Raw genomic sequence first — 15,200 nt, 5'->3', positions numbered from 1 at the left:
ACATTCCAGGACATACAATTTTTATGAGGGCATTTTTAACCGGACACAAGGATCAAGCCTTTCTCGTCGTCTGGATTGCAGAATTTTGCTGCGGGTTCGTTGTTTTTTACTATGGCTAATTTTAACGCTGAACATGAAGGGGTTAAGAAATGCCTTTACTCATGTTACATTAAGTAGTAGAAATTATAAGATAGAAAGAGGAATTGGGGAGGGAAAAAAAAAAGCCTTGGTAGTAACTCATGGTTTCCTAAGACGGCTTGTAGTTACAGTGATGAGTTGAATATACGTTCTGGTAGTTTAATCTGATCAGACTCACTTGGGGGTGGGTGCAACCCGTCGCTTCCACCCTTCGCCTCCTTTAACCAAAGCCGCCCAGAGTGCAATTGCCCAGAGTTTAAACAATGCTGTGAGTTGCAGCTTCTAATTGGAGAGGCAGGAAGCCCTTCCCTGGACAGACCCCGCCCCTCCCCGTGTGAATCGCCAGCCTGCGGGGAGGAGCTGGCCAATGCTAATGAGCGAGTTGCCAGGCGAGACAGGAACTTCTTTCCCCTTCTCTGTGTCAGGATCGCAGAAATTATGTCCCTTTTCTCACCATGAGCTGGCTCTCCAGTTCCCAGGGAGTGGTGCTAACAGCCTACCACCCCAGCGGCAAGGACCAGGCCGTGGGGGACAGCCATGCAAAGGGAGGGGAGGAAGCCACCTCGAGGTAAGCCTTTGGAAGCTGAAAACAAAACAAAACCCTCTTACCTGCTCCAGGAAAAAAGTGACAGGGAAGTTGGCGTGGGGAGAAGGGAATTCCATCTGCACGTCGAGCCTAGGCTCATGCAGCAGCAGTAGCAACGTTTGGGGTGATTTTTATGTACTTTTCATCTCACCTAGTCCAAGTCTGAAATAACCCATATGATTACTGGTGAAGACGGAGAAGAAGGAACTGGGGAGAGGGCTATATGGGCTGTCAGACTAGCTATTTAGCAGGTGCATTTGCACATGCTGAAAGATCAAATAAGTCTATCTGAAACACTTCCTTTCCTATGAAATGGAATTCTTGAATGGGCTCAAGGCACTGCCACTGGAACTGTTCGCTGGGAAAGTCTGCCAAAAAGCAGGGAGGCTGTTCACTGTACTGTACAAGCTGTTGTTGTTAGAGTGTTTTTTTTCCCCCTCTCTTTGCTGAAAGCAAACCTCTTAGGCAAAAAGCCCAAGACACTGGCCTGTGGCAATATGTTTCACATTCTTTTGTGTATGTGTTTTTTTTTTTTCCCCCAGGCTTTCAAAAAGGAGTTTTTGTCAGGAGATAGCACTCTGCTGCTGGAGTGAAATGTGGTTAATGTTAAATCACTTTATAGGCAGAGAGGGCAAATGTTCTATAGACCACTGAGGCGCAAAGGGTACCTTTCTCGCTATCTGTGTACTTTGTTCCGTTTTCCAAGGGCTTTTTTTTTCTTTCTCTTCTTAATGACCTTCTCACCAGCTGAACGTTTTTACCTCCATCAAGATATAAATAGTAAATATTGGCCTAGAAGATTGCAAGAAGCAAATACTAACCTAATAGCCTAGAACACTAAATTAGTTATCGGTAAGCACATTTCCTCCTCAATGCTTAATGTGATAATAAAAACTTCTTTGTTCTTATGTGACTTACGCCTGTGCCTTAAGCTGAAATAATGCTGCCTTTCATTTGTTTTAAAATCCCCAAATATGAGGGAGGGAGAACAATCAAAGGAATGGCTGTAATACTCAGTGTTAGACTCCCAGCTGACCGGAACTGTTTCTCACATAGCATCCACAGTATGTATTTCATTGAATGAATTCATTTCCAAAGATAAAACAGATTTGCTGCTTGTGCCTTAGCTGTGTTACCATTTCATTTTCCATCATTTTAAATGACTTAATGTTAAATCATTAAATCAAGAGATCTTGAAGTGTTTTCATCCATTTTTCTGTAATGTATTAGTAATCATTAAGCAGTAAAGCAGCCTGCAACACCAACCCCATACCCAACCATAACTTGGATTCCACATGTCAGTCAAAATTGCCAAAATTATACAAGCTCAAGACATTCTCTGACTTTAGGTTGAGATGGCCTGAGCACCTGAGCTGAATCTTAGATCTTGATTGTGAGAATGGAAAGGACCTTAAGGACTGTGAGTCCAAACCTCTCATTTTCATGCAGGACTCAAACCCCAGGGATGAGTTAAGTTTTTGGAAGGTCTGAAGTTCTAGACCTTTGTCGGGGCTGCATCTCCGGTTCTGGAGATCATTATTCTGTGTTTGCAGTGTGGGTGGCCCATACCTGAGTGGGCTGAGAGAACAAGAGAGGATCAGATCATTCTCTGCCTAGGCTGAAGCAGAACCAAGAGGCACTAAGGTGGCAGGGTGGGCAGCTGCCTACACGGCAAGTGCCCTGTGTGGGGCCACAGCTCCAGGTGGGCTCCTTTGCTGGCTGTCATGTAGCCTGCCCATACCAGACCCAGCTTCCCACCACTGAATTAGTTCTAGGGATCGTTCCTGATATATATATATATTTTTTTGAGACGGAGTCTCTCTCTGTCGCCCAGGCTGGAGTGCAGTGGCACGATCTCGGCTCACTACAAGCTCCGCCTCCCGGGTTCACGCCATTCTCCTGCCTCAGCCTCTCCGAGTAGCTGGGACTACAGGCGCCCGCCACCACGCCCGGCTAATTTTTTGTATTTTTAGTAGAGACGGGGTTTCACCGTGGTCTTGATCTCCTGACCTCGTGATCCGCCCGCCTCGGCCTCCCAAAGTGCTGGGATTACAAGCGTGAGCCACCGCGCCTGGCAACATCGTTCCTGATATTGACCGGAGAAGATGGGAGCCTGGTTTTGAGGGCAGGGAGGAAGGAGGGAGTAGGGCTAGTTTTCACTGGCTTTTACCCTTAAGGGCTAACAAATCAGATAAACTTGTTGTTGTTTTGGGAGACACCCTGTTTAGCCTGAAAGGATTGAGATAGTGTAATTGCTATGGGGGAGGGGATGGGTAGAAGGAAGGAGGATTTGAAGGTGGGATGGTGTCCGTGGCGACCACCTAAGAATGGTGACAGTGGTTTGGGGGCGGTGAACTGGACTTTGGCTTTGGCTGGGTGGGTCAGGTGTTGTTTTAAGCCCTGGGAAGCTGCTCCAAGGTGCAAGGTTGATGGTTGATGCCTATTTAAAGAAGTTCTCCAAAAAGTAAAAACAAAACAAAACTCTTAAAAAGATGCTACGTTAGGCTGGGTGTGATGGCTCACACCCGTCATCTCAGCACTTTGGGGAAGCTGAAGTGGGTGGGTTGCTTGAGCTCAGGAGTTAGAGACCAGCCTGGGCAAAAAAAAGACCCCCGCCCCCACAGCTCTACCAAAAATACAAAAAAAAAAAAAAACAAAAAAACCCCACAAACAAACTAGAAATGGTAGCGCATGCCTGTGGTCCCAGCTACTCAGGAGGCTGAAGTGGGAGGATCACTTGAGGCTGGTGGGGCAGAGATTGTAGTGAGCTGAGATCACGCCACTGCACTCCAGCCTGGGTGAGGGATTGAGACCCTGTCTCAAAAATAAATCAATAAATAAAAAATAAAAGCTAAATTAGATTCTGCATTTCCTCCTACCCATTTAAAAGTTATAGGAGAGAGCACAGAAGTATAACTTTTCTTATCACAAGATTTTGTCTGTAAATAATATGTCCTTTGAAATATTTAATCCAATATTTAGTTCATGAGATGAATTCATGTCTTTATAATGTCATTTATATGTATGTATGTGTATAATTTAGCGTATTTACTGAAAAGTGTTTTTTTTTTTTTTTGAGATGGAGTTTTGCTCTTGTTGCTCAGGCTGGAGCACAATGGCGTGATCTTGGCTCACCACAACCTCTGCCTCCCAGGTTCAAGCTATTCTCCTGCCTCAGCCTCCATAGTAGCTGGGACCACAGGCATGCACCACCATGCCTGGCTAATTTTGTATTTTTTTTTAATGGAGTCGAGGTTTCTTCATGTTGGTCAGGCTGGTCTCGAACTCCCGACTTCAGGTGATCTGCCCACCTTGGCCTCCCAAAGTGCTGGGATTACAGGCGTGAGCCACTGCGCCCAGCCTGAAAGTGTTTGATTTTTAGCCTAGCCGTACCAAGTCTTTTTTTTTTTTTCTTTTGAGACAGAGTCTTACTCTGTCACCCTGGCTGGAATGCCATGGCGCGATCTGGGCTCACTGCCACCTCCGTCTCCCAGGCTCAAGCAATTCTCCTGCTTCACCCTCCCAAGCAGCTGGGATTACAGGCGCGTGCCACCACCCCTGGCTAGTTTTTGTATTTTTAGTAGAGACGGGGTTTCACCATGTTGACCAGGCTGGTCTCGAACTCCTGACCTCAGATGATCTGCCCACCTCATCCTCCCAAAGTGCCGAGATTACAGGCATGAGCCACTGCATCCAGCTCCAAGTCCTTTTTTATTACCATTTGGTCTTTTGAAAAGCTGGGATAGTAGGGAATTAATATTTTTGGAAGTAATTTGTTAGCTAAATTTTATCCATTCCATTATCCCTCTTTATCAGAAAACATTCATTGAATGTCAGATTAAGGAATTCCTCCCACTCCTGGTTAGAGCCTCTCCCTTTGTAGAATCCTGTTTCTCTTTTGTGTGTTTCCTCCTCAAAACATGAGGATTTGAAGAAATATGTTAACATTAGTTGTTATGGCTGACTTGTACGCCATTGAATGTTTCCAAAGGAAACCACTTTTCATGAGTAGCTATATTTATAAGACTTTGTTTACGTGTTTTTCAAGCAGCTTAATATTTACTTTTGAAAATAATTTTTTCAAAGAATATTGCATTTTGTCTATTCTTACTGTTCTCTTTTGACTTTCCCATTTTAAGAGAAATTGTTGTTTGCTTTGTATATTTTTTGCTAATATTTTAATATGAATGTCAAGTAACCTTTTTTATTGGGCCTTTTAATTCCTTAGCTACCTAAATGGACTGATGAGTGAGATATTTTTATGCCTTCTCTGAATAAATGTATGGCATTCATCATGTAAGGTCTTGTTGACCCAACTTGCCATTGGTATTGAGTAGGCAGAACCAAGAGGCACTATACAGGGGTGACATAAACCCAGAAACTCTGGGTTCTGGGGCCAACCTGTCTGGGGTCACATCCCAGCTCTCTCATTCATTAGCAGTGTGACCTTGGAGGAGTTATCTCTCTACCCATAAATTGAACTTCATAATATTCCTCACCTCATTAAGACAGCTGAGTTGGATGACCTCTGTCAAGCCCATAGAAGAGTGTCTGGTTTGTAGCTAGCTGCTACTTTCCTTAATACTAAGTAAAGAAAAGGAAAGAAAGGATTGAGTTTTGCAGGATATAGAATATTCTCCCTTGTTTCAGAAGCGTTTTTCTGAATATTATTTTGTCATGTGTGAAAAAACCTGGGCATTATCCATATGCTTAAAAAATGACATATTTGAGAATGAACCATAATGTAAAAGTTTAGGCCTTTGAAGTTTGAAAGACCTTGGAAATATCATCTTGATCCATAGCACCATTTATGATTTGAACTGGTAACAATTGCCTATACCAGGCCTTTCTTGGGGGTATTGATGGGCATTGAGGTCTGCAAATATTGACTATGGCAAGATAGGATGTGGGTGGATCCTCTTTTGGCAGCTGGACTCACTCCTGTCTCCATGCTTCCTTCCTCTGCTTTAAGAACTACTACTGCCCAGCATGCCAAATGGAAGAGGGCTATCATCTTCATAAGCTTATCTCAGTTCTTGACTTGTTCATGTCTCACCCATTCCTTGGTTCTGCAAGCATATTCATTCAGTCATTCCACATATAAGAGCTCTCTCTTACTGTGTATCAGGCAGTTGTTTAAATACTGGGGTTGTAATGGGGGGAAATAAACCAGACAAACATCTGGGTGCAGGGAGGGTAGCCTGGAGGAGAAAATAAAGACCTGAGCAGGTGACAGGTGAGCCCCAAAATATCTGGGGGCAAGAATTAGAAGAAGAGCTTTTAAGGTAGGTAGTAGGTAGAGAGTGTAGAAGCCATAAGCCTAGATAGAGTAAGTCTGAAACCAAGTACCCAGAGAGCAAAGAGCCCTGTATGACTGCAGGGGTCAGGGTAAGGAAGAGGGAGGAAGAAGAAAGCAAGGTGGGAGTTGATAAACTTATAGAACATTTGAGGACTTGAGTTTTTGCTGAAAGTAAGATGGGAAGCCATTGAGGGAGTGGGTTTTGAGCAGTGGAAGAAGAGAGCACATTTAAAAGTTCCCTCTGGCTGTTATTATTGATTATAGAGGGTAGAAGCAGTGGTACTGCTCGATAGGTTAAGGCTGTGGTGGTTTGGGCCAGGGTTTCAGTTGTTTTAGTAACAAACGGGGTGAGCAGCGGAGTCTTTTGACATTAGGGCCTGTAGGAGATGGACAAATGAGGATATCTGAAGATTGTTGCAAGGTTTTTGCCCTAAGAAACTTGTAATGTTAAAGTGATCATTAATTTAGATAGGGAGGACTCGCAGAGGGGCATAAGGGGGCTGGCGTAAGTTGAGCAAGACATGAAGCTCAGTTTTTTTTTTTTTTTTCCGATACTGAGTCTTGCTGTGTCACCCAGGTTGGAGTGCAGTGGGGTAATCTTGGCACACTGCAGCCTCCACCTCCCGGGTTCAAGCGATTCTCATGCCTCAGGCTCCCCAGTAGCTGGGATTACAGGTGCCTGCTACCATGCCTGGCTAATTTTTGTATTTTTAGTGAAGATGGGGTTTCACTATGTTGGCCAGGCTGGTCTTGAACTCCTGACCTCACGATCTGCCTGCCTCGGCCTCCCAAAGTGCGGGGATTATAGGCGTGAGCCACTGTGCCCTGCCTTAATTTCACATTTTTAAAAGGAGATCAGATTTGTCCAGTTAATCTTTTTGAACAGGCCATAGTACATCCCCAGGCAGCTTATGATTTGGCTTGTTCTGGATCTTTTTAGAAAAGCAGGGTCTGTGGGTAGGGAGATTCCTGGATAAAGGATGTGGCATCTTTGCTAAGATATTTAGGACATAACACATTTATCTGTTTCCTCATTTATGAAATCATATTGTGTAGTGATGCCCTTCCCGCTTCATAAAGTTAATCATGAAGATCAAATGTGCAACATTTGAGAATGTTAAAAAATTATGCAGATGAACATTATTACTAAATCCTTTTCTGTACAGTATCTTAAAATTTCCCCAGACATTTCACTTCATTTCACTTAACCAGAGTTGTCATACTAAACTTTTGAGTTTAATTTGAATTTTACTTTTTTGTTATATACTCAGATGTAAGTTCATTGAGGGTGGGAACTTTGCCTGTCTTTTTTTTTTTTTAAGGGAGGGGTGTTCCTTTATACCTAAGCCTTGGCAAAGTGCTTAGTTCACTTTAGGCAGTTACTAAAAGATTGAATGAATGAATGAGTGTGAGCAGGAGGAGGCGTAGTGATTGCATACACAGATTTTGGAGCTAGATTGCCTGGGTTGAAATCCTACTTCTTTCATGTAGTAGCTTGTGACTCTGGGCTATTTAATATTTCAGGGCCTCAATTTTTTTGTTTCCTTCTGCACACTGGGAATAATAATACCTAACTCAAGAGTTATTTTAAGGATTGACTGAGTCAACATATGTAACATACTTACATGAGTGCTTGACATAAAGTACATGTTTTTGATGATGATAAAGGGTAGTCAGACTGTTACCTGTTGGTGAATTAATTTGGAAATAGTATAGGAAAGCATTGTTGTGATTAATTTGTAAGTCATTTGGGAAATGAATGTTTGCTTCTAATGCATATGCAGTTTAATGCCTTTATTTTAAAACTAATAGTGGGATAAGTTATATAAATAGCTCACATTATTTTAAATACTACATTTAATATCCAAAACGTACCTTAAAAAGTGTTTAAAGGTATTGAACTCTTGTTAGGCCCAGGTGACTGTTTTGAATAGTTTTAATGCTTCAGTTTGAGTAGCTATGAAGTTGCAGAGTGTTTGTTACTCTCAAAAGAGATGGAAAATCATGTAGTGTAGAGCTAGGAAAAGTTATTTGCACATGTTCCTCAAAGAGCAAATTGACTTTAGGTTATCTGAATACTTGCAGGTAAAAGTACCAATGTATCATTAGAGATAAAGTATTTGAGAAAAGAATAATTGTTATACTTTTGTGCCCTTAAAAGTTATTTATATAAAACAGCTGTTCTTGATTAGGCTGTTCTCATAACCAAGAAGTGATGTCTCATGGGGCAGAGTTCAGCTGAATGTTTATCTCTGGCACAGATCTGGGGGATGTGTTCCCTTCACCCAGTTCTTCTTAAGCTCTGTGCCCCATCTCCTTCCTATTTAGTATGAAAATTTGAAAACTGTACTGTTAGTTTTTCTCCTCATCTATAGAATACATAATAAACTTGCTTACATGCTCCAGGCTGTAGGCTAGGAAGCTATGCCCTCCTAGTCAGTTCTCCAGTTCCTCCCTACACCTGCATTTCAAGTTCTTATCAACACAGTAGTTCCTGCTTACAAAAGGCTCATAAGAGCAGGCTGCCTTGCTTCCACCTCTAAGAGACTGGGGACTTTTTTGGTGGGTGTGGACGTAACTAGCAAAAGGATGAACTACAGGGGAGGATAGAGCTGTATGCAATTAGAAATGCAGAAGCCATTTTTCCTAGGGGAAAAATAGCAAAAATGATATTTAAATTCCATAGAGATATTCATTCTATAATTCTACCACATTATGGATTAATTTCTTTTTACTAGCCAGAAAACGTAAAACAGCATTTATTTGTAGCACCATTGCTGTAGGAAAATGGATTCCAAGTTCCCAACTACAGGTTTAGAAATAAACTTTTCCAACCCAAATAAAATCTTCAACTAAGTTGGGGGTTTCTGTTGTTTCTTTGTTGCCTCTCCAGACTTTTGTGATCTGAGATGTAAAAGTTCTGATTTTTTTCTGCTTCTAGTTTTATCTTACTTTAGTACAATGTCCTTCCCCAGGCACATGGGAGCTTTGTATACTCCAATAAATATGGCTTTGTCTCCTAAACATGTGCCTGTCTTCTATTAGGGATTATGTACTTGTCTACATTTGTCATTGATTTGGGAATATTTAGGAAGGTGGAAAATGACATATATTCTTGTGACTTTAGATGAATCAGATTATAACTGTATAATGTAATTAATTTAGTAAAGTAAGAAGTGCTTCGGCTGGGTGTGGTGGCTCATGCCTGTAAATCCCAGCACTTTGGGAAGCCGAGGTTGGTGGATCGCAAGGTCAGGAGTTCGAGACCAGCCTGGCCAATATGGTGAAACCCTATCTCTACTAAAAATACAAAAATTAGCCAGGCGTTAGGCCGGGTGCGTGGCTCACGCCTGTAATCCCAGCACTTTGGGATGCCAAGGCGGGTGGATCACCTGAGGTCAGTGGTTCAAGACGAGCCTGGCCAACATGGCGAAACCCTGTCTCTACTAAAAATAAAAAAATTAGTCTGGCATGGTGGTGCAAGTCTGTAATCCCAGCTACTCGGGAGGCTGAGGCAGGAGAATTGCTTGAACCCATTAGGCGGAGGTTGCAGTGAGCCGAGATTGCCATTGCACTCCAGCTTGGGCGACAAGGACAAAACTCTGTCTCAAAAAAAAAAAAAAAAAAAAAAAAAAACAAAAAAACTGGGCATGGTGGTACATGCTACTCAGGAGGCTGAGGCAGGAGAATCACTTGAACCCCGAAACAGAGGTTGAAGTTAGCCAAGATCATGTTGCTGCACTCCAGCCTGGGTGAAAGAGCAAGACTCCGTCCCCCACCCCGCCAAAAAAAAAAAAAAAAGTGCTTTAACACCATGCTGCTATAAAATTAGAATTCTGTAGAAAAATCTTGCAATTCACACTAACAAGAATTTTGAAATTTTGGTGGTTTGGCTGTAGAGATCTGGCTTATTTCTGAATGCTGACTGTCAGATACCATCTATATTTGAGGAAAATAATAGGAATTATTGATTGAACAGCATAAAATTAAAATCATACTTAGAGATTTGGGTAACTCAGAAAGGCTTTAAGGACATGTAAATATGGGATATCTTAAATTTTAAATTATTTTTTGAAAATGAATACACGTTTTAACTAAACAACAGTGAAGGTCTTTGCTAGGTACAAATGATAAACCTAGAAAAAAATAAATGTACAAATTCCTGCTCTGAAGGAGCTTGCAGTACAACTCAATTGGGTTCTAAAACAACTTTTTTAGTATCATATTTAGGAAGTCTTGCATGGTTCTTTCTTTTGAGGAATAAAACTTTCAAAGAATTTGTTGTCAAGTAATTGAGATTAAGTTTGAGTAAGAAAAGGTAAGTTGGTAACTCAAAGTTGAAAGCAACTCAGGCTATTTATAGGTGGGCTAGAAACATGTAACTCGATCAACGTATTCTATAATTAATGTTTTTACTAAGGTTACTAAGTGTGTGCCTATTCATTTCTCATTGTCCAAATAATACAAAGTTATGGTATATCATCTGATAGAATATTTTTAGGTGAAATTAGGAGTAAATGTATATAGTGTCTTTTTTAAAGATAAATTATTGGTTGTTAACTTTTTATTTATTATTGAAAATGGGGTGTATTTTATTTTATTTTTATTTTTTGAGACGGCATCTCGCTCTGTCACCCAGGCTGGAGTGCAACGGCGTGATCTTGGCTCACTGCAACCTCCGCCACCCGGGTTCAAGCGATTCTCCTGCCTCAGCCTCCCAAGTAGCTGGGACTACAGGCGCCCGCCACCATACCCAGCTAATTTTTATACTTTTAATAGAGATGGGGTTTCACCGTGTTGGCCAGGATGGTCTCGATCTCTTGACCTTGTGATCCGCCCGCGTCGGCCTCCCAAAGTGCTGGGATTACAGGCGTGAGCCACCACGCCCAGCCGAAAATGGGGATGTATTTTAATGTTTCCAGACTGAATTTCTTTGGAATTATAGCATTTCTGAATTATATTCTATTATAATGTAATCACACAGTGTCATCACACTGGATATATTTAGGCAATTGTATAAGTGCATTATTAATCCTTTGCCTCCTCTTATTTTCTTGAACAAGGTTTATTTACAGAAGAATCAATAGAGGCCTGGCAAGTAGTAAATGAATGAAGTGGATGACTAGAAATTGCAGGCCTCAGAAAAATGTGGGTTTTGGTAGAAAACGTCAGCTAGAATTTCCAAAACACTGACTAAGAAAAAAAAAAAATCCCATCTGCAGGATGGGTCTGACCCAGGCACTACCAGTGTGTGACCCCTATCCTGAAGGAGAAGGTGGTGGTTTCAGTTGTCTGTTGCTGTGAAACATATCATTCCAAAACTTAGGGGCTAAAAATACCAGTTTTCTTTTCTGATTCTGGAGGATCACAATCAAGTTCTTTCTTGGGCTTTATCATGCAAGATGGGCTAGGGTGGGGTCATCAGAGGCTTCTTCATGTACACCTTTGGCACTTGTGCTGGTTGGTTATCTCTTGGATTTCTCCTCTTGAATTTTCTGGATGGCTTGGGCTCCCTGATAGTACGGCAGTAGCCAGGTAATCAGACTTCTGACATTCTTGCAGGTTTACCCCAGAGCGAGGATTTCGAGAAGTCTAGGAGGAAGCTACCAGGCTTCTCATGACCTCAGAAGTTACTCATTGTCACTTGGCTGTGTTCTATTGGCCAATTAATCATAGGCCAACCTAGATTCGAGTGGATGGAGGAATAAGATACACTTCTCAATGAGGGAATGGCTTGCACACAGAGGGAGGGGAAGGAGTTGATTGTGGTTATCTTTGGTGAAAAGCTACCCAGATGTCATTCCAGTCTCTTTGTATCTGGCCTTACCTGCCTTTCCTGATCTTCTTGCTTGCTTCTCTTATACAGAATCCCCTGTACCCTGGAGCTTGCTTTAAAATCTCCATCTGTATATAAATGCATATCCTATGTGCATTTATCTCTTAGCCTTGCTTTGTTGGTAACTTTATATTGGATAATCTTTTTGTTCATCACGAACATAAATGCCTCATGCAGGGGCCCGGTATTATTCTTTATCCTAAGCACTATATAGATTCAATTCCCCATATATAATAGAACTCAACTATATTTGTGAATTGATTGATATTTGATATTTTAGAAGGATTGGGTATTTATTGTTTGCAGGACACTTTATTATACAGCCTTTTTTTCCCCCTGCTAAAAATTATGCTTGATTCTCAAAAATGTTTTCCAAAAAGTATGTAAATTTAGATTTTAGGTACAAGTGCCAGTTTGAATTTGGGAAGAATAGAGTACTGAGAAACGAGATACTCTTTTAAAGAACCTGACAGGGTCTATAGGAAGTTCTTGTGAAATGTTAGCTAGCTGTTATTCTGTGTAGTGTAATAAATTAAGCTGCTGCCTTCATTTGTTGGCAGCCAAGTTGCCAAAGGCCCTTGTTTGTTTACATCCAGTGATATTTACTCTAAGGGACTATTGGACACAGATGCAGTATTTTAGAGTACTATTTTTTTGAGATCACATGTTACATGTGAAAAACATCCCAGAGGCTATATGAAAATTAATTGCGAGTATTTGAGTTGCTTGGTTTTTCTAAGCCCAGTACAGTAGTTACATTTAGCAGTCATCTAATAACTGTTATCATTGAGACTTCACATACTTAAATAGCATCAGTGTAGGATTTCCTTTCTTTCTTGTTTAGAAACTTTCACTTCACTATATTTACTACTGAACTCTATTTGCTTCTTGCCACACTTCAAAGAAAGGGAGAAGATACGTGACTAGGAAGCCCTCTGAGCTGTAGGTGGGTGGGACGGGTGGTGGACAATGTTTTTCCCTTAAATGAGGGAAGTTTCTTTTAACAGTACTTTAAGATAAGAACATGTTTATATTTCTCTTTTTTTTTTTTTTTTTTTGAGACGGAGTCTCTCGCTCTGTCACCCAGGCTGGAGTGCAGTGGCGGGATCTCTGCTCACTGCAAGCTCCGCCTCCCGGGTTCACGCCATTCTCCTGCCTCAGCCTCTCCGAGTAGCTGGGACTACAGGCGCCCGCCACCACGCCCGGCTAATTTTTTGTATTTTTAATAGAGACGGGGTTTCACCGTGGTCTGGATTTCCTTACCTCGTGATCCGCCCGCCTCGGCTTCCCAAAGTGCTGGGATTACAAGCGTGAGCCACCGCGCCCGGCCTTATGTTTATATTTCTTTAAAATACTTTGTATCTTCAGCTTAGGACTGCCACTGTTTTTGTGGGGACTTAATGCATAAATTTAAATCATTTGTCTGTAGAAATGATGAGATGCTTTGTCAGATCACTTAATTGCTAAGATTTCAGTGTAATTTAGGGAAATAAACCTTCACTAATTTTCCCATCCCCTATGTTATAGATTGAAAATTGTGTCATCTCCATTTTGCAGGGAGAGGAAAAAGACTAATCCCTTTTTAAACTTAGCTTGAAGCCTGAGGCTTGAAGGCAAAGTCCAGGGTAGCAGCTCTTAAAATGAAAGGCCCATTCTTATAGCTATTTACACATCTCAGGAGAGACTAATACTTTGTTAATCCGCTTAAAGCAAAATTTCTTCCATAAATTGGGTTTAGATCCCTGTTTCCAAAATTGTGTGTTGGACACTGTTAACAGGTGTTCCATTAAAAAGAGTTTTGTGGTTCAATATTTTGGTGTAAACAAAGTTTACCGCAGTTAGCAAGCGATGAGTTTCTGGGGAAAAAAAATAGTTTACTGCAGGACTTCTTGTAGCATATAATATCCTGGTGAATATTTTGAATCTCTAAAAGAGAGATGCAGAGACTTTGTAGCAAGTAGCATATTCCAAATTTTTTTTTTACCCAGGAGCCATTATTTATTTATTTATTTTTTTGCAGAATAGTTATTACCATTGTTCCAGGGAGCACAATTTGTGAAATTCCCGAACATGGCTGTCTCTTTATATGTGGAAAAATGTTAAAAATTGTACATTTTGGAATTAGATATTTTAGGCTTTTTTGTAATAGTCGCAGTTGTTAATCTTTTGTAGCTGTCTTTCTTGTGCTTGCTACCATATGCTTTACAGATATTGACATGCTCTGCAGAATCTCCACCTTGGTGAATTTATTTCCATAGTAAGAATATTTCTTTTTAATACTTAAGCTGCATAGAACACAAGTCTTTCAGCAAAACATCTTTTACTTAATATCTTCTATAGAGAAAATTTATATTTATGTCTTCAAACCCAATAAAACATTTTAACCTAAATGTGGGGGAAATGTCTCGTGACATGCTGAAAACATACACAGTGTCAGCTAAGAGGATATATATGCCACTGTCACTGCCTAGAAGCAAGTCATAATCTTACTAATTGGTCTTCAGTTAATAGCATTTTAAGCATTTTGTATTCCAACATGACGGTTTCTTTATTCGACATGGGAGTTTTGTTGTGTATGTTTTAGAAAATGTTTGAGTGTCTTGGGTAGATGTGTTAAAAGTTTTTCCATTTAAAAGTGGCACAGTTTCAGCGTTTTCTTGCAGAAAATTGATTTTGGGGTAAGGATCACTGCCACTGAGTTGGAGAGGCTATCTTACCTCGTTTAATCCTCATAGCAACCCATTCAGGCTGGTGGTATTATCCTCATTTTACTGATGATGAAACAGAAGCACAGAGGTAAAGTAACCTGCCCAAGGTCACACTGCTATTGGCAGGGCTGAGATTTAGACCTAGGCAATTTGTTGTCAGGGTCTTTACCACTGTGCCATTCAGAAAAATTATTTTGTTTCTATCTTTTGTGAACCGAATGCTATTTCTTCAAGTGTATACAGAGCAAGTTAAAAGTACAAGGGAATGTTTGCCTGTCTGGTAGTTCGTGTTTGTTTTTGTAATAAAAGCTCTACTCCCTTTGGTATTTGGAGAAGGTTATGCCAGTCTGGATTCTAGGCAATTTACTGGTAGTAAAATGGGTACTTTGGGAAATCACCTTAACTGCTTTCAGGCACCAAGATGCTATTTACTACAATGAAGCAGTAAATACTTTTACAAAATTCTGCCATTTAGTAAATAATTTTGTGTCGTCTTGACGTCGACTGGCATTTCATGGTCAGCTGTTCATATAACTGGGGCAAATTGTATCATCACAGAAAAGAAAAATATATATTGAGCACTCTCTATATTCCAAGTACTTTAAGATGGAATTTGTTTAATCCTCATAAGAT

General features: G+C 40.9%; 1 protein-coding gene across 1 annotated transcript in view; it reads left to right on the top strand.

The window, feature by feature from the left end:
- Positions 1-503: 503 nt before the first annotated feature.
- Positions 504-15,200, top strand: part of ARHGAP18 (Rho GTPase activating protein 18) — a 133,979-nt gene continuing 119,282 nt past the window's right edge. Inside the window, exon 1 of the mRNA XM_003255694.4 lies at positions 504-706. Coding sequence (XP_003255742.1) covers positions 594-706 — 113 coding nt within the window. The 5' untranslated portion in view covers positions 504-593. The remainder of the gene's footprint in view (positions 707-15,200) is intronic.

Source organism: Nomascus leucogenys, chromosome 3, assembly GCF_006542625.1.
Source record: "Nomascus leucogenys isolate Asia chromosome 3, Asia_NLE_v1, whole genome shotgun sequence".
Lineage (NCBI taxonomy): Eukaryota > Metazoa > Chordata > Mammalia > Primates > Hylobatidae > Nomascus > Nomascus leucogenys.
This window is presented reverse-complemented; position numbering and strand designations above follow the sequence as displayed.